Source organism: Myotis daubentonii, chromosome 1, assembly GCF_963259705.1.
Source record: "Myotis daubentonii chromosome 1, mMyoDau2.1, whole genome shotgun sequence".
Taxonomy (NCBI): Eukaryota; Metazoa; Chordata; class Mammalia; order Chiroptera; family Vespertilionidae; genus Myotis; species Myotis daubentonii.
In genome coordinates this window covers 222,843,527-222,861,195 of record NC_081840.1, presented here as the reverse complement: position 1 = coordinate 222,861,195, position 17,669 = coordinate 222,843,527, and the positions used below count along the sequence as shown (strand labels likewise).

Below are 17,669 nucleotides of genomic sequence, written 5' to 3'. Positions count from 1 at the left end.
TAATTTTTTCCATGTGGAAAATAATCAAAATTAGAATTTAATTTTTCCATTTGGACACTCAGTGATTATATGTCTAGCATTTCCTGACAGGGTGTACTGAAAATTACATAGAAAAAAAAAGAGATGTCTTACATCTCATTTCCTGATAATTGGGAATGATCCGTCAGTCTGTAATTTGTACAAAAAAGGAACAGATTTTCTTTTTAAAGTAATTAATACCTCTGATATTTACTTTAAAAATGCTTGATGACTAATTGGATATAATTAAGAAATTTTCACAACTGAAATAGGCATCAAAACAATAAGAAAAACATTCTGATTTTTCAAATTTAATTACATTTATTTATCTAGTTCATAATTTTATATATGTAGTGATATAAAATTAGAACAATTTTATTTACCAAGGGGCTATTTATTAAAGTATAAGGGCACGACAAGGACAGTGCATTAATCGAGGGCTAATATAGCACCTGAGATGCTACACTTTAGTCCTGACGTTGGCCATTAACAAAGGAACTGTGACCTTCATTTTGATCAGTGTCAACTAGATGTCTCACAGGCTTCTCAGACTAGTATATCCAATAAAGTATTCAACAGTATCACATGCTATCCAGACAAAGTCACAATGCCAAGAACCCGTTTCTTTACTTTTAAAATGAAGATAAGCTAGGTGCTGCTAAGGCTGACTTGGGTGATGCTAGGAGTGAGGAAGAGAAAGTAGATATAATAAATCTTGAAGAAGCTAGACAAGAGGATAATAAGGTGAAAGTAGTTAAAAAGGTAAGTTTTTATTCTTTTGGTTTTTAAAAATTTATTAAGTTAAGCATGCATTGAGCTAAATATTGAGGATAGAGAAGTGAAGGAAACAATTTCTGTCTGGTGGGGAAGATAGGTAATGCATTATAATGAATTTTAAAAGTTAAGATAGCCCAGCAGGAGTGGCTCAATGGTTTAGTGTCAACCTATGAACCAAGAGGTCGCCGTTCTGTTCCTGTCAGGGCACATGCCCTGGTTGCGGGCTCCATCAGTGGGGTGTGTGCAGGAGGCAGCCAACCAATGATCCTCTCTCATCATTGATTTTTTTTTCCTGTATCTCCCTTCCTCTCTGAAACATTATATATATATATGTATATATATATATATATATATATATATATATATATATATATATACACATATATACATACATATATATAATATATCCTATACAATAAAAGCCCAGCGACCATAATGGCAGAACAACCGGAAATACTGCTCAACCAGTCACTATGAGGTGCACTGACCACCTCTCAGTCCCTTTCCCCGACCAGCAGGCTCTGATCCTTGATGGCAAACAGGGACCCGGGGTTGGTTGTGGGGGATGTGGGTGGCGCCAGGCCAAGGCCCCCACCCCGTCAACCCACACACAGAGGGTGACTGGCGGAGGGGTGGGGCTGCTGAGCGGGCAGGAATGGCTGACCTCTTGGTCCCTCCCCCAGCAGGCAGGCTCCTATTGCTGGATGGCGAATGGGCAACCAGGGTGGGTGGTGGAGGGGAAGGGGGGAGGGCGGACCAGCTGCAGGCAGCCGGGGAATATGGCCCTGATCACAGGCTAGGCCTGGGGACTGTACCCATGCACGATTTCATGTGCCGGGCCTCTAATATATATATATATATATATATATATATATATATATATATATATATATATATATATATATATAGAGAGAGAGAGAGAGAGAGAGAGAGAGAGAGAGAGAGAGAGAGAGAGAGATTTGTCGCAAGATAGATTTGTCGCAAGGTTAGCAGAACATTAGAGAAAGTATAGAATCCTTTCGTTTATTAGAAAGCATTTCTTGAGTCCTCACTACGTTGTGCGAGAAGCATTCCAGTGAAGGTGCTGCTGAGGTAGAAATCCAGGTAGCAAGGATGGAGCTACCCAGGGTATTCAGAAAACGCCAGTTATATAGTTAGCTGTTACCTGAGCAAAAAATTAAAGGTTGGAAGAGTACTGTAGAGTCTAGAAAGAAATGCAGTGGACAGGTCAGAAAAGGCTTGGGCTCTTTGCTAGGACGCCCCAAGTTGCTTTTGGTGGAATCGCAAGGGGAATGCAACATCAATCTTATTAAAATTATCTGTAGTACAAAACCACGCGCTTTTCATCATCAAACTATGGATGCATTGTGTAGTTGATTAATAGCATATTCATTAGTGAGATATGACGAAACGAAATCCCACAGCTGGGCAGGGAGACAGCGTCGGCTCTCTTCTCTGAAGACGCTGGCGTTCATGGTCCTCGGCTCTCAGAGGACCTGGGGCGAGACACCCGGAGAACACGGAACGTTTCAAGCTGCCAGAGAAGCTGAGAGGTAAGTTCACAGACTGGGGAGAGGCTGCAATGCAGCGATCCAGGAGCCTGTGCCCTGCTCCGCTCCCGATTCCCCAAACACCCCCCGCCGCACCTGGCGCCTTTTCCCTCAGCCGACAGTACTTCCAGCTCAGGAACTGCCCTTTTAACTTCAGGCGTCTAGTTGCCAGGGCAACCCTCTTCCGCCGGCGCGTCTGCGGCCTCCCTGCTATTGGCTGAGAGGGCGTAACGTGCGTCTGACGTCATTGCGCGACGCCGCCGGATCCGGAACCCCCAGTTGATGCCCGGTTCTCCGCACGCTCGGGCAGCGGGCCGCGGAAACCGTGGCTGTTGGCCGAGCGGGCGCCGGTCCGGGCGCCGGTCCAAAGCCCCATCCGGGGCGGCGGCTGGTGTGCGGGTCGCAGCGGGAGAGACGCGCGGTAGGAACGAGTCCCCGGAGCCGGGTGCGGAGATCCGCGCCGCCGCCTGTGCTCTCTGGGCCCAACCGGCTTCCTCGCTGGCCTGTTGCTAGGGCCGCCGGGCCCCGTTGCCAAGGACCCTGGTGACGCCTTGAGCCTGGAGCGCGCCCTTACTCTTCCGGGTTGGACTTGAGCCCGTAATAGCCTTCGTTCGTCTTAATTGAATGCTGCCTTTCCCTTCTCCCCCCCACCCCCCCCCCCCTTAAAAGAATCTGTTTTTCTCCATCTTCGCCCCTCACCCCCGCCCTCCCGGGCCTCCCTTCTTCCTCCCTCGTTCCCCCCGAACCCCCCCCCCCGCCCCCCGCCACACACACACACACACACCCCCCTTCATTTTCCAACTTGGACACGCCCTGGCCCCAATTTGGTCTTAGGTACTAATAGATGTGTGGTACTGGAGGAGGAGAGGCCAAGACATTGGAAAGCGCATTTTAAGACCCTTAATACTGGCTCTTTGGTTTGCCTTATGGTAAAAGGGGGTTGAGAAAGATGGATATTGGGCTCTGTTGCTGCGCCGTGGGATTTAAGGAACCTCAGAGATGGAACATGGCGTCTTCTTTAGCTGGAGTGCCTATTACACTTTTGGAACTTTCTGAACATTAGGGAATAGGAAATAACGTGGCGTCTGCCCCTGAGAATTTAGCAAGCAGTTTCGTGCAGTGGTCTCAGAGCGGGGTGTCGAAAAAAGTGCAGGTAGAGAAGGAGATAGGATGTATGAGCTAAACAGTGGGGGAAAGTGTGCTTTCCTTGCGTGGACACAGGCGCCTGCAGCCTCTGTGAATTACCTGCAGAGCTAAGGAAACCTAAGGGAACAGTGAGGGCCCTCCAGTGGAGCCCTACTTCTTTGTTCTCTGGCATTGTGACATAGTTTGGGTGTTCTGGTTAAGTGGATTGTGGGTTCTAGAATCTATTTAGAATCTTTATATTGTTTTATAAAAGAACGGAGATCTTTTTTAAAAGAATATATATGTATATTATTGATTTTTTACAGAGAGGAAGGGAGAGGGATAGAGAGTCAGAAGCATCGATGAGAGAGAGACATCGATCAACTGCCTCCCGCACACCCGCCACTGGGATCCTTGAGTCTGTAGGCCGACGCTCTATCCACTGAGCCAAACCGGCCAGGGCAAGAACGGAGATCTTGTACCATTTATAAAACTAAGCAATTCTTATTTTTCACTTCCTTCCAATATTAACACCTTTACACCACCCTCTTCATGTTACTTAATGAAAAAGCACTCAAAAGGGTGGTTGAGCATAAGATGAATGAAGCATAATTGGAGAGTCATGCAAGGGAGAGGGGGAGTAATCAAGTAGAAATAGGAAGGAACTTGAGATTGAAGCTCGGCCTAGAAATATACTAGCAGGCAGTTGGGTATATGAGCCTGGGTGTGTGTGGTGGAGGATTCCTCTGTAGAGATTTAAATTTAGAAATCATTTGGTGAATCAGGAAATCATGGGCTATGAACTAGACCCCTTTCATTAACAGAAAAGAAGGAAATATGGAAGAGGGAGAGGTGAACCACCCTGTGCTGGTGAGCAGCTTGATATCTGATCATATTTATTCAACAACAGCCTTGATCAGCTTGATTTGATTCTCCCTTTCAGTAGGTTAGGAAACCAAGCTGAGGGAGGTTAAACATTCTGCCTGAATTCATAAACCTCATGATCGGTAGAGATGGGATGCAAACCGAGATCTGAGCCCAGCACTCTTTCTACCTCGTTACACCATGCTGAACACATCTGGAGGGCTGAGTGTAGGAAGCAAAGGAAAAAGAAGCAGCAACCATCTACATTTTTCCACCTGATGGACCGGAAAACTGGTGGTACCTTGGATTAACAAGGGATTTATAATTAAATGTGTGTGGTAACCTCTGGTTTGGTTATTTTCAGTATAAGGAGCTTGTGGTACCTTGAGTAGGAGAGTTCCTTACATCATTGGAAAAGTAGGACTTGATGTGCAGGTGTTGACTTTGGAACTTCAGAAATTTAGAAACCAGAGAAGATGGAGACCGTAGGGGAGGTGCCAACTACTCCTTTCAAAAACCTAGTCCATGTTTTCTACATGTAACTAGAAGATTGTGATGGAGTATCTAACAATGTATTTTGATAATTTGAATGAAAAAAAAAATGTTTGCTTTTATACATTATGTTTTATAGCTTGTTTTTAATTTGCTGTTACTGATATTATTGAAATTGATATAATATCTTTCTCATTAGTCTTTCCAGGTATTTTGCTCCTTACCATAAGTTTTCTGTATGTCTTTTACTGTATTTTCTACTCTTCTGGTTTAGTCTTTATATTGTTAGTGAGTTTCCCTCCTTAAAAATTTGTGACATCAAGTTTCCTGTAACTGCAGGAGTGACGGGAAGCAATGCAGAAATCGGAGTGCCATGGAGACACACAGTTGAGAAACAGAGTGAGAGGTACCCAGCATCGCTTTTTAAAGGAAGAGGTGAACTTTATATTCATGGCACCTCTATAGTTTTCACCTTTCTTTTGTTTCTGGGTTTTTTTTCTAGGTAATGGTGATCAAAGGACATCATCAAGTCCACGGAGAAAGCCTAGGACTACAGTTCAACGAAGCAAATCCTCATCCTCATCGTCAGCCAGTTCTCCAGATGCTGCAATAAAAGTCCATCCTCGACCAAGTGATAAACTTAACCCTAAAACAATTAACCCGGTAAGTACAAAAGAGACTCCTGACTCAGTTTTTCTAAGTAGTATGTACTTAGCACACTATTGAACCATTTGAATTCTGTCTTAAGTCTCTTTTGTTAGTTTTGAGGCAGTGCTGGAGGAAGGGCATATGATGATGATGGTGAAGAATGGACAGGCTGTGGGAGTGGAGGTGAGAAGGTGGACAGTTGTTATTAACCAGTTTTGGCCTCTTCTGTCTCATTCGTGGATGAGTTTTTAGAATATAAGATAAATTGCTATGGTTATTTGACTTCCTAATACCAATGAATAAACTTGGACTTAATTGCCACAGGATGAATTATATGCTTCCATAGTTTCGTAAAGGTCTCTAGCCATTTTTCTGGGGTCTATAAATTTGCTCCACCAGAAATCCTGACTATAATACTAGCCTCCTTTTGCCTTTTCTCAGCAATTTAACAAACATGAGATTTAGGCACATAAAAGTACATAATTGTGTATAGATCAGTGAATTATCCAAAAGTGGACACACCTGTGCAACACCTCCAGGCATTTGGCACAACCTTGCATAGGGTATTCTGATAGTGGTTTCAGCCCCTGAAAGGGATTATGAGGATAGCTGATACTCTGATTTTGACAGCAGGCAAAACATAGCAAATACCTAAGCAAGGATCTAATGAAATATCCAAGGGCACAGGAAATTATCTGATTTAGAAAAGGAAAACAAAAAGTAGTTTGAGTATCTGTGTTCCTTTGCTTCTTTCTGTAATCTGCACAGTCGCCAGGAAATTGAAACCCTGAAGAATGCTCTGATATCTACTTGCTGTTGCTTTCTTTTCCCCATATTTAATTGAGGGAATTTGCAGTCTTAATTTTTTTCCCAATGTAAGCAACACTTTTCCAGTTAATTTCTTTATCTGATATGATTCTTACTTGAAAACAATTTTTAAAACATTTTTCTTAGCAGGAATTATAACTTGATGAATGAAATATCACTATTGCTGTGAATTACTATACAGAATTACTACTATGGATTGAGCTTTGCAAATGAATCTTTTATTATGACATTTTATTTTAATGAAATTTCATGTATGTATTTTTACTCAAAACGTTTTACCAGAGGGAAGAGGACTAATTCTAAACTTAAGCATATATATTTCTGAAGTACTGCATATGATTAAAAATGTTTTTAGCTATTTATCTGTAATAAGTTTCTATTTTGTAATTTAAATAACTGTTTCTTTTGATTATAATGAAAGTACCATATTGTAAATTATTTACTTTTGGTGCCTTTAAGTCTCTGATCAATTATATTAAAACTATTTTGCTGTGATTGTTTTAACTGTTATGATTGATCATCTCTTAAATTGCCTTTGAGAGTAGGTCCAGAATTAATCTATTCTTAAGATAATAATATAGCAAAACTGAAAGTAGTGAAGTTATGTATCTAAGCATACATATATGGGCCTATGTTTGTGAGAGTCTCGCTCAGTCTCCAGCTCTAACACGTGACCCTGTCCAATGGAAGCCTTTAATTTTTATGGAGACAAGGCCCCTTTGGGAAATGACAAGTTCTCTGACCATCCAGACCATGTATAAGTAGCTGGAGGACAAGTAGGAAATGTGCTGAGGGCTAAAAACAAATATACTTTCCCTCACTTAACACCTCCATTTGCTTCTCACTTTAGACAGTTACAGTAGGGAGGGGATGGAAAGATGTTATCTTATTATATTTATGATATTTACATTTGTCTATGTTTTATTTATTATATGTATGGTTTCAGGCATCTTCATGCCTTCTGAAACAAGTTAGGTGTGAAAGAAAATGTAGAAAATGTGTTTGTGTGTTCAGTCCCGAAAGAACTGATACATTTTCTCCATTGTGCTGAGTAGAATGATGCACTGGAAAGTTGGAAGTGGCTTGAAAGTCAGGGTGTTCGTTTGCCTCTGACCTGAGCAGGATTAAAGTTGATTAGGTATCACCAAGTGGAGGTGATGGTAATATTTACTGTGTGTGTGTGTCACATTGTGTTTCAGTTTGGCGAGCAGGCACGAGCCCCTTCTGCATTTGCAGCTGTTTACTCTAAAGGTGGTATTCCTTGCAGGTAAAGTCAATGCAGGTTATAACTCACCATGTTATTCAAAATAATTGAGTAAGATCAATATGGTATTCAGTTTAAATTTATTGAAAGTTTTATTTACAAGGGAGGTTGAAATAAAGGGGACTTATACTTTTGGGCTGTTGGATTAGTATCCTGGGACATTGTTGAAGAAAATAATTTTAATTCCAAAATAGCATTACCCATAGATATAATAGGTTTGAAGTCATGGTTTCCTACATGTTATAAAATAACGCTAACGTAGTTATATTCCAAAAAGAATATGTATGTGTTAGATCAGCGGTTCTCAACCTGTGGGTTGCGACCCCTTTGGGGGTCAAACGACCCTTTCACAGGGGTCACCTTAGACCATCGGAAAACACATATATAATTACATATTGTTTTTGTGATTAATCACTATGCTTTAATTATGTTCAATTTGTAACATGAAATTGGAGGTCACCACAACATGAGGAACTGTATTAAAGGGTCGTGGCATTAGGAAGGTTGAGAACCACTGTCTTAGATAATCACTGCTTATTATATAACTGCTAGAGACCCAGTGCATGAATTCATGCCCAGGTGGGGTCGGGCTAGGCTGGCTGGGGGAAGGGGCTGCAGGCGGTTAGCCAGCCGGCTGCCCCGCTCCCTGGTCAAACTCCTGGTTGAACTCCCAGTAGAAGGGGCAATTTGCATATTAGGCTTTTATATATATAGATATTGTTTTGTTACATTCACTGGTTTTATATTTTAGGTTGGTCCATGGTTCAGTAAAACACAGATTACAGTGGGACTCTCCTCCTGAAAATCTTTCCTTTGATCCTCTTCTTATTACTTTAGCCGAGGTAAATCAATACTCCATCTCCTGAGTGTTTATGGGGGAAAATCTCTTACAGTTGCAATAAATGTTATTTTGTAACTCATCAGTAAATCTCATTCTTTACTTTTGAAATCAGAGCGAGACAATAGGCATTAAAATACTACACTCTCTTAGGAACTAAATATAATTGGTGTGTGATTATTAGAAACTAATTAATTAGCTTTATAAACATGAGATTAGTCTACACAGGGATTTGTAGGTAAGTGGTTGAAATATTCATACTTAAAGTATAAAAGTACTTAAAATCATAACGTGGAGGAAGATTTTTGTTGAACTAGTCAAATTAAGAGAACATCACTGGTTTAAAAATAGCTACGTAAGATAACAATGAATAGTTGGTCTCTCTGTACAGCCAGTCCTATTTAACACTCTATTTCTTAGGAAACTCATATTAACTACTTAATGTTATTTTGTAGAATTCTCCAGGATTTTACCTGCTTGTACATCCTAAGTAACACATCATGGAGATGTTTTTATAGATTTTTTTAAAAAAAACTTTGGATATGTTCCTTTATATTATTTAACATCTTTGTCAGGAAAACAAATTGTAAAATCATGGTAACGGGTGCATTCATAAAGTGGTATTTATAAACACACATTGTAGACTAACTCACTGCTTTCAGGCAGTGTTGAGGAGTTTGTGCAAAATGCATTTAGAATCCTAGTCAGTTTTTCTCTTCCTTTTCCTCTTTATTTCTTTTTATCTTTCCTCTCCCTCTCCCTTTTCTCTCTTTTCTCCCTGCCTTTCTTTCCTTTTTTAAAATTCCTGATATATTTTTTGCCTCTCCTTTCTTTCCTTATTTTTCTGTTTTTCTTATACTTTTCTTTTCCCCCTCCCTCCTCCCTCCCTCCCTCCTCCCTCCCTCCCTCCTTTTCTCCCTCCCTCCCTCTCTCTCTTCTTCACTCCCTCCTTCTCTCCCTTCCTTTCTTCCTTCTTCCTCCCTGTAGATAGAGATCCTTTCTGTCTTATATATGTCTTTTATTCCACAATTTATCTGTTTAATTAAAAATGTAATTACTGAAATTATATATCATGATTAGCAAAACAATAATAAACTTGATTTTCATTTACACGAGTAAGGATTCAGTTTTTCTTATTAGCATAAATCATGTGGGGTTTTTGTTTGTTTTGTCTTTGGCAGGGTCTGAGAGAGACTAAACATCCATACACCTTTGTTTCAAAGGAGGGTTTTAGAGAATTACTCTTGGTCCGAGATGCTCCTGAAAAAGCTGTGCCTTTGCTTCCTAGACTGAGTCCTGTGCTAAAGGCGGCTCTGGTATGTGCTTTATTCTTTGGACTTTCTCTGGTACATTTAAGATATTTTATGTCTTCCAAATTATATGCACATTAGCTTTTTACCTGTGATTTTGATGTTTATGCAGAATTAGGTCACTGTTCTTCAGGGCCAGATGATTACTTACTTGCAAACACCGTTAAGAGAATGTACTAAAAATAAAATGGGACATTTTGAGTAATTAGAGAAAGTAATGAACCTCAAAGCAGTCTTTCTGCAGGCTGCGATATATCTTAGTTAATGTTTCAGTCAAGCTGAAAATTTGTGTGTTATTCTACATATCCTGCATTAAAGGCTATTCTTTAAATTCTGCGTTTGGTTGATTATCATCTAATTTGAATATTCACTCTCTCTTTTTTCTCCCCCGGCTTCTCCTTTCTCCTAACATCTCCTTCCTTTTTCTCTTCTTTCCCTTCCTATCCCGATACTCCTGACCAACTAATGCTTCACAGGCCCATTCGGATGATGAAGTGTTTGAAAGAGGACTGAATGCTCTCGTGCAGTTAAGTGTCGTCGTTGGTCCTTGTCTGAATGACCACCTGAAACATCTGCTTACCAGTGTGAGTACTGAAAAGACTAGAGAGCAGCTGTGAGTGTGTATCTTGCACCATCTGTATCGCTTCATAATGTAATGACATCAAATGATTCAAAACCTCAACAAAAAAAGAAAACCAAAAACTCATCATCCTAACCAAAATCATTGTAGTGGTTCATAAAACATGTTACTAAGGGGAGTGTGCTCTTTAAACATTTTCGATGGAAAGCACCCACATGAGCAGAATTTAGGGTTGCAGTGCATCCAAATTAATGAGCAATGTAATGGGATCATGCCCGTGTTGAATAGCTAAGAAGCACTAGTATAAACAGAGTTTATCCACCCTCTTGTGTAATTATATGTTGCCAAAGCTGTATTTGTTATCTTTTTGTTTTGTCAGCATTTTGGTGAGTCTAGCACTCAGGATGAGACATTTTCCTGTTGCATGTAGTTTAATTCTTATCGCAGTTACACACTGGGACACTGCAGTTCAGGAAGTCCCAAGACCACCCTTAGGTTGAACAGTTTGCAGATAGGACTCATGTTGCTCAGAATATCTGTTATTTGCTGTTAGTTTATTGCTGAGAGGACACAGATTGACATCCACAAAGGGAGGAGCTGCGAAGAGCAGGACCCGGGCCAGGCTGGGTGGAGCTTCCTCTCAGTGGAGTCACGCACACAGTGCTGACTGTTTCAGCAAGGGCGAGTGGCAGCGCGCGTGGAGTATGCCAGCTGGGGACAGTCCCCTGAGCCTTGGTGTCCAGGGTTCTTACGGGAGTCTGTCCACAGGCATGATGGACTCCCTTCATGGTTGACCTTAGTCTCCAATCTCTCCCTAAGTTGAGCTGACACCCTGTGGCCTACGGTCCCCACGCAGATCACATTGCAGGCCCAGACTATCTGATGTGATAGTCTATGCCATCGTCTTACCGGGCAGGACATTCCAAGGGCTTAGAGGTTACCATTCAGGAGCCAGGGCAAGGCCAAACCTTTCCTTAGGCAGGTATCCTTTACTGCATGCACTGCTACAGAGATTCTAGTCCTGTCCGGGATAACCCACAGCTAGGAAGTCTGCATGCATCTCTCTAGTTCAGAGCTGAGGCACGCATGTGGATTATTGTTCCATTGTTTTTCCTTGGATCCACCTACCTGGGAGATCCTAGAACGCAGGTAAAATCAATACAGGTTAAAACTCAACATGTTATTCAAAATAATTGAGTAAAATCAATACAGTAGTCAGTTGAAATTTATTGAAAGTTTTATTTACTGGGGAGGTTAAAATAAAGGGCTCAGGCTCTGCATGAGTACTGCAGGTATTGGGGGGAGCAAAGTTACAGGTTTGCATTGTGTGATTTCCCTCTTTGCTCTGTGATTTTCTCCTCAGTCAGAGGCCCATTCTGGACACACCTAGGGACACATGCTCTTGTGGTTTCTAGTCTGACTCCCTGCTCACTGTTAGAGTTAGTCATGTAGATGCTCTCTTCGTTGTCTCTTCCCGTTTTTACTATTGGAAGCACATGTGTTTAGAGGCTTAGCTTTTCATCATAGTTCTCCAAATGCTCTTGCAAATTACCAAGTGGAAAAATATGCAATTTCATAGAAAACGTCTTCTCAATACCACATTGTAGCATATTGTGTAGGATTGGTATTATCCTATCTAATAAAAGACAAACAGGGTAATTGACCATACCTTCACTACGCTTCCCATTGGCTAATCAGGGTGATATGCAAATTAACTGCCAAGAAAGATGGCGGTTAACAGCCAACAAAGATGGCAGTTAATTTGCATACGTAGGCACAATGATTGGAGGCGGAAGGGGAAGGACCGAAGAACGGTGATCAGAAACCCAGGCAGCCGGCAAGAGCCAGGAGGCAGGAGCCAGGAGCCTTGCCCCCCAGCCCTGGATCAGAGAACCGGGGCGCCTTTGCCCGCCTCCAGCCAGTGATCACGATCGGAAAGCCAGGCCGCAGGCAAGGCAGCACCCCCGGGACGCAGGAGCTGCCTTGCCTGCAGCCTGTGATCCTGATCACGAAGGCTTGGAGGCGGCTCCGGCCGGAACAGACATGGACAGGGACAGGGGGCTGGCCTGCAGCCTCTGCAGCAGAGCGCAGGCCCGAGAGGAGACAGCGGGCCTGCCTCCCGCAGAAGCAGCGCGGGTCCCTTCCGCCTCCCACGGAATCTGCACGAGTCCCTCCATGCTCCAGCAGAAGTGGCGTGACTCCCTCCCACCTCCCACGGAATCAGCGCAGCTCCGGGCGGTGCACTGCGGTTCCTGCCAGCTCCCGCGGAAGCAGTGGGCAGCCTACTGCGCAATATTGCACAATGGGCTACTAGTTTGAAATAATTAAATGAATTGGTTTATTGCCCCAGCAAATAGAGTGGCATCTATTTCTTTTTTTTTATATATATATATTTTATTGATTTTTTTACAGAGAGGAAGGGAGAGAGATAGAGAGTCAGAAACATCAATCAGCTGCCTCCTGCACATCTCCTACTGGGGATAGAGTGGCATCTATTTCTATGATATTTCCTGAAAGAAGCCTAAAACAAGTGTTTGTACTGTTTGTACTTATTATGCAACTAGAGGCCCGGCGCACAAAATTTGTGCACAGGGGTTGGGGGGTTGTCCCTCAGCTCGGCCTGCACCCTCTCTAATCCAGGACTCCTCGGGGGAGATCCCTCTTGCAATCTGGGACTGCTGGCTCCTAACCGCTTGCCAGCCTGCCAACCTGATCCCCCTAACTCTCTTCCCTGCCAGCCTGATGGCCCTAACTGCTCTCCCTGCTGGCCTGACCACCCCTAACTGCCTCTGCCTTGGCCCCGTCACCATGGCTTTGTCTGGAACAATGTCCGGTCTAATTAGCATATTACCCTTTTATTAGTATAGATAAAGACTCAGTGACATTATTTCTAATTAGCCTACTTTTTAGTGAAGCTTTACTTATGCTTAAGGTGAATATTACTACTTTTTAAAATCATTTCATTCCCCCAATCTTATTTTTAAAGCTATTCAAGAGACTAAGGGACAAGAAGTTCAAAGAGCCGATCACGAATGCATTGCAGAAGCTGGAGCAGCATGGTGGAAGTGTGAGTAGGACAATCTTCCTTCAGTCTGATCGCTTCTTACCTTTAGTCATATTGCCAGTTTGACTGTATAATGCATTACCTCTTCATTGGCAAGTAACCATGTGGAGCTGATAGTACTGTCTCCCTGTGAGGGCCCTGAGTGTCTGTCTTCCTGGGTCGCAGGTTCTGAGCACTAGGATTCCGCCCCGGGTTGTGTGAACACAGGGCCTGTACACTTCCGCTGTGCTTACTGAGTGGCACTCGTGTGGGGCAGCTCTACAGCTTGTTTTCTTTATTTGGGATGTTTTTGCTTTGACCATTTAAAAGTTCATAAAACAGAAGGATTAATGTAGAGAGCCCATTGAAGAAAGAGTACTTTCCCTTTTATTTGCCATCTTTTCTGTCTAAAAAATTTATAATTTGCCATAATCAAAGATTGAAATGAGATTTCCAGATGGCTTTGATATTATGTCTGCAAGCGCATGCTTGCTGGAACGTGAGCACGTGTGTGTGCAGCACACAGGGCTGACTCAGTTAATTATTTTAACTGGAAAGAAGTAGGGGATTTCATTATCTGTGTGGTATCAAATAACTAGGGTGAGTTTTCATCTTTTGTATATGTGCTGCCGAAGCGAGCACGAGTTTTCATCTTTTGAAAGAAATGTTCAGATAATCTAATCTTGGAAATATTTCCATAAAGCAATGTTCCCATCTTGATTTGGAGCTTATATTTAATCAGAGCTTAATGAATAGAGTTGCATGTGATTATCTTAACATTGCACAACTTAGTTTCATTCTAGGTACATTCACAAGGAATTAATTATAAAGAAATTTGTATGACCATATAGTTTAAAATGGCAGATGTTTTAGTTTAGCTTTGCCTAAATTACTCAATTTGACCAATTTCAGTGTCTTTTTAAATTGAAGATATTCTTTGCATGATGAATGCCTCAAATAAAGTTTGTGAGGAGGAAGTAATTCCCAGGGCTTTCTTTGTTGTATGTGGGTCCCAGGCAGAGGATTAGCATTCAGACCCCTTCTGGTGATGCACAAAACCATCCCTTAGCCAACCCTGTGTCCATCCTCAGCAGAGAAGAAATTCACATTGCTTGCAAACGTGTTTGCTGCTCTGAGAACTGGAATGGAAAATGAATTTCTTGTAAACAGATGCTTACTAATGATGGCACAGCTTTTCAGTCTGAAACGCGCAGGTGGTTTTCACACATCCTGTGGACTGGTGTGGGGAAGGGGCAAGTGGAAAGGGCAGGCCCAGTAAGTTAGGATGTGCCTGTGTAGGAGGGGAGAGTCTGTGCATAAAGTTTAGAAATAGCACAGTAAGATTTGGAGGGGGAGCACTTGGGGTGTAATTGACCAATCCAGGGTCTCAGAGATACCTAGCAAGGGAGTAACTCTTTTGCTACTCAGTCTCATTGTTTTGAATCATGCTAATCCAGAATAAACAAAGATTTTGAAGTCATAATATCTTACATAATTTAATAGTAATTGATGTATTTGCAATGTCCTTTTACAATTCCATCAATTATTACATAGCCTATTATCACATATCAAAGAGTTTCCCTTGGCTTGATGACTGTTGTACTTGCTTTGGATACTTCCTAGTTCTTCATGAAAATAATGGATGCTCTTCTTTCCCTTCTAAAATGTGAAGGTTTTTTTTTCTTTCTCTTTATTTAAATATTTAGAGATGAGTCTTTAAAAAAACAATTTTCTCAGTGTGGTAGTTTCTCACTTCTTAGGGCCTGCCAATATCACAATAATGGAAAGACTCAACTTCTGGGGAAACAAAAATATCAGCTACAGATAGTCACAGTGTCATTTTCTTATAACTAATCCATTTACAACCCACCGTAAATTGAGCTTGGTTTATTCTGAGCTTGATTTGTGTTTTTTCTAGTTGATAACGCAAATTTGTCTTAGGTACATACTTCACACACACACACCTATCTTTATTGAATATGTGGGAACATTACATGCAGGTATTTATTTTATTGAGTACTTTTTAGACATTAAACTCATTTAATCTGTACTGCACCCCTCAGGGGAAGGTTTGGTTATCCCCCTCCAAAGATCTAGAATCTGAGGCACAGAGATATCACTACTCCGGACTTGACAGGAAGTGACTGAATTCACGCTGGTGGTCTGATTCCTAACGACTATGGTTACATATTTTTAAAAAACAGTAAGAGGTAACCTACAGTTTATTTAACTCAGAAAAGGTTTCACTTCTCATTTAATCATCCAGTTCTTATCCCGTTCCGTTTATTTGAGTTTTGGATACTTTTTGAGACATGCTTTTGGAAATGTAATACTATTGTACTATTAGGGGAAGCCTACATGATATTAACGGGGCTTTTTTTTTTTTTTTTTTCTGTTGACAGGGAAGCCTTATCATCATCAAAGCTAAAATTCCAACATATTGCTCCATATGTTGTTGAAGAAGGGAGCTGACAGAAATCTTACTGCCTGGTGACAGGTGTTACATGCTGGCCGTGGATACCTGTGGGACCTTCTCAGTTCACTGCAGGCTATTCTTTTATAAATCACAGCCACCATTCACTATTTACTAGTTTCTGATGAATATGCACAATTCCACTGAATCATAGTAAGTTATTCCACAACAAAAAGAATGGTTAATAATGGAAAGGAATTTAAAAGGTTCGATAATAGGACAGTTTTGTGGGGTTTATTTTTCATATTTCTATGGTTTGTGTCAACAACCATTATTGGGTTTATGGCAGTGATGGTGAACCTTTTGAGCTCGGAGTGTCAGCATTTTGAAAAACCCTAACTTAACTCTGGTGCCGTGTCACATATAGAAATTTTTTGATATTTGCAACCATAGTAAAACAAAGACTTATATTTTTGATATTTATTTTATATATTTAAATGCCATTTAACAAAGAAAAATCAACCAAAAAAATGAGTTCGCGTGTCACCTCTGACATGCGTGTCATAGGTTCGCCATCACTGGTTTATGGTATAAGCGTTTGTATTTATTTTCTAGTGCCTTTTGTTTATAACAGCCCTTTTGTAAGCAGTTTGTAGCTGTATATTTACTTCTAGACATTTTGCCATTTCTAGATTTAATATTAAGGCTATAGAAATTTAAAATAGTGGACCTTTGTGAATTCACTGTTAATTATTGTTTGTAAATATGTCTTTTATAATGTAGAATGCTTCTGAAATATCCAGAGTATTCTAGTTTAAGGATTTTTTTTAAATGTGTAAATTCTCTTATAAGTATGTTATTTTTTTTTTTGATTTTTTTTTTTTTTGATTTTTTTACAGAGAAAGGGAGAGAGATAGAGAGTTAGAAACATCGATGAGAGAGAAACATCGATCAGCTGCCTCCTGCACACTCCCCACTGGGGATGTGCCTGCAACCCAGGTACATGCCCTTGACCGGAATCGAACCTGGGACCCTTCAGTCCGCAAGCCGACGCTCTATCCACTGAGCCAAACCGGTTTCGGCATAAGTATGTTATTTATTACAACTCATTAAAACTACCTAAACTTTAGGTGTCAATTGTATTTAAGCAAATGTTATTTTTGTATTTCATAGTCTGAATTCAGTACATGAAGAGATTCAGAAAGTAAAATGATCAGTCTGTGTAGTCAGAGATTTAGTTGTGCTTGCTTATGTTGAATTAATTAAATTTAAAAGGCTTTTGAAATTTACAGGCGTCGTCCTAGGTGTTGATGTAGTAGAAGCTGACTCTGGATCATCTACGAGAGGAAGGAGTAGAAGAGAAATAGAAAACGAGAATAAGACTTTCCCCCTCAAGGGCAAGAAGGGAGCCCATAGAAACGAGTCGTCGCACCAAATCCAAGCTGACCGATATTTCCGAAAAGGGGACGTGAGGGGTCACTCTTATATAGGGGCAGTGATATCATATTCCAGAAGCATCAGAGGAAACCAATACCTGAGTGACCTCTTTGCAGTCTCGCTTTCACTAGTCTCCAGCTATAATTGAAAAGAATGCAGATAATTTCTGAAGCATCATAGTTGCAGAAGTCCTCGTCGTCCTTCGGATCTTGTGTGCGTCCTGGGTCCCTGCCTGGTACACTCTTTCCTCAAGTCGCACTTGTCACATCCTCAGGTAATATTAGCTACAACATCTGCCTGCCCTGGTCTCTCTCTTACTCTCCCACATTGCACTCAGCGCCACCCAAGCTAAAGATACCGACAATCTAGAAAATGCCATAAGCAAAAATATTGTTAATCTAGTAATTTTAAAATTTGTTGGAATAAAGACCTATAAGATACAGTAGAGTTATAAACATTTTATTTGCTTTATTTTCTCTTTT

At 41.2% G+C, this 17,669-nt stretch overlaps 1 protein-coding gene across 5 annotated transcripts; it reads left to right on the top strand.

Annotated features, from left to right (window-relative positions):
- The first annotated feature begins 2,603 nt into the window (after positions 1 to 2,603).
- Positions 2,604 to 17,629, top strand: PACRGL (parkin coregulated like). Of its 5 annotated transcripts, XM_059674424.1 has the most exons (11): positions 2,604 to 2,766; positions 4,295 to 4,340; positions 5,166 to 5,232; positions 5,329 to 5,489; positions 7,502 to 7,569; positions 8,318 to 8,408; positions 9,586 to 9,720; positions 10,191 to 10,298; positions 13,281 to 13,361; positions 15,740 to 15,963; positions 17,043 to 17,629. In XM_059674424.1, the coding sequence occupies exons 3-10, from the start codon at positions 5,181 to 5,183 to the stop codon at positions 15,794 to 15,796; spliced, it is 753 nt and encodes a 250-aa protein (XP_059530407.1). In that variant the 5' UTR covers positions 2,604 to 2,766; positions 4,295 to 4,340; positions 5,166 to 5,180; the 3' UTR covers positions 15,797 to 15,963; positions 17,043 to 17,629. The 5 variants fall into 5 exon arrangements, with proteins under 5 accessions (XP_059530407.1, XP_059530397.1, XP_059530428.1 ...); XM_059674414.1 differs by lacking the exon at positions 4,295 to 4,340; XM_059674445.1 differs by lacking the exon at positions 4,295 to 4,340 and having other exon boundaries at positions 17,026 to 17,629.
- Positions 17,630 to 17,669: the final 40 nt, after the last annotated feature.

Excerpts from the sequence above, each read along its gene's own strand:
- PACRGL (XM_059674414.1), top strand. The coding sequence starts at position 5,181 with ATGCAGAAATCGGAGTGCCATGGAGACACACAGTTGAGAAACAGAGTG. Across the intron at positions 5,490-7,501 it reads ACCCTAAAACAATTAACCCG|TTTGGCGAGCAGGCACGAGC; the intron begins GTAAGTACAAAA and ends ATTGTGTTTCAG. Across the intron at positions 10,299-13,280 it reads TGAAACATCTGCTTACCAGT|CTATTCAAGAGACTAAGGGA; the intron begins GTGAGTACTGAA and ends TTATTTTTAAAG.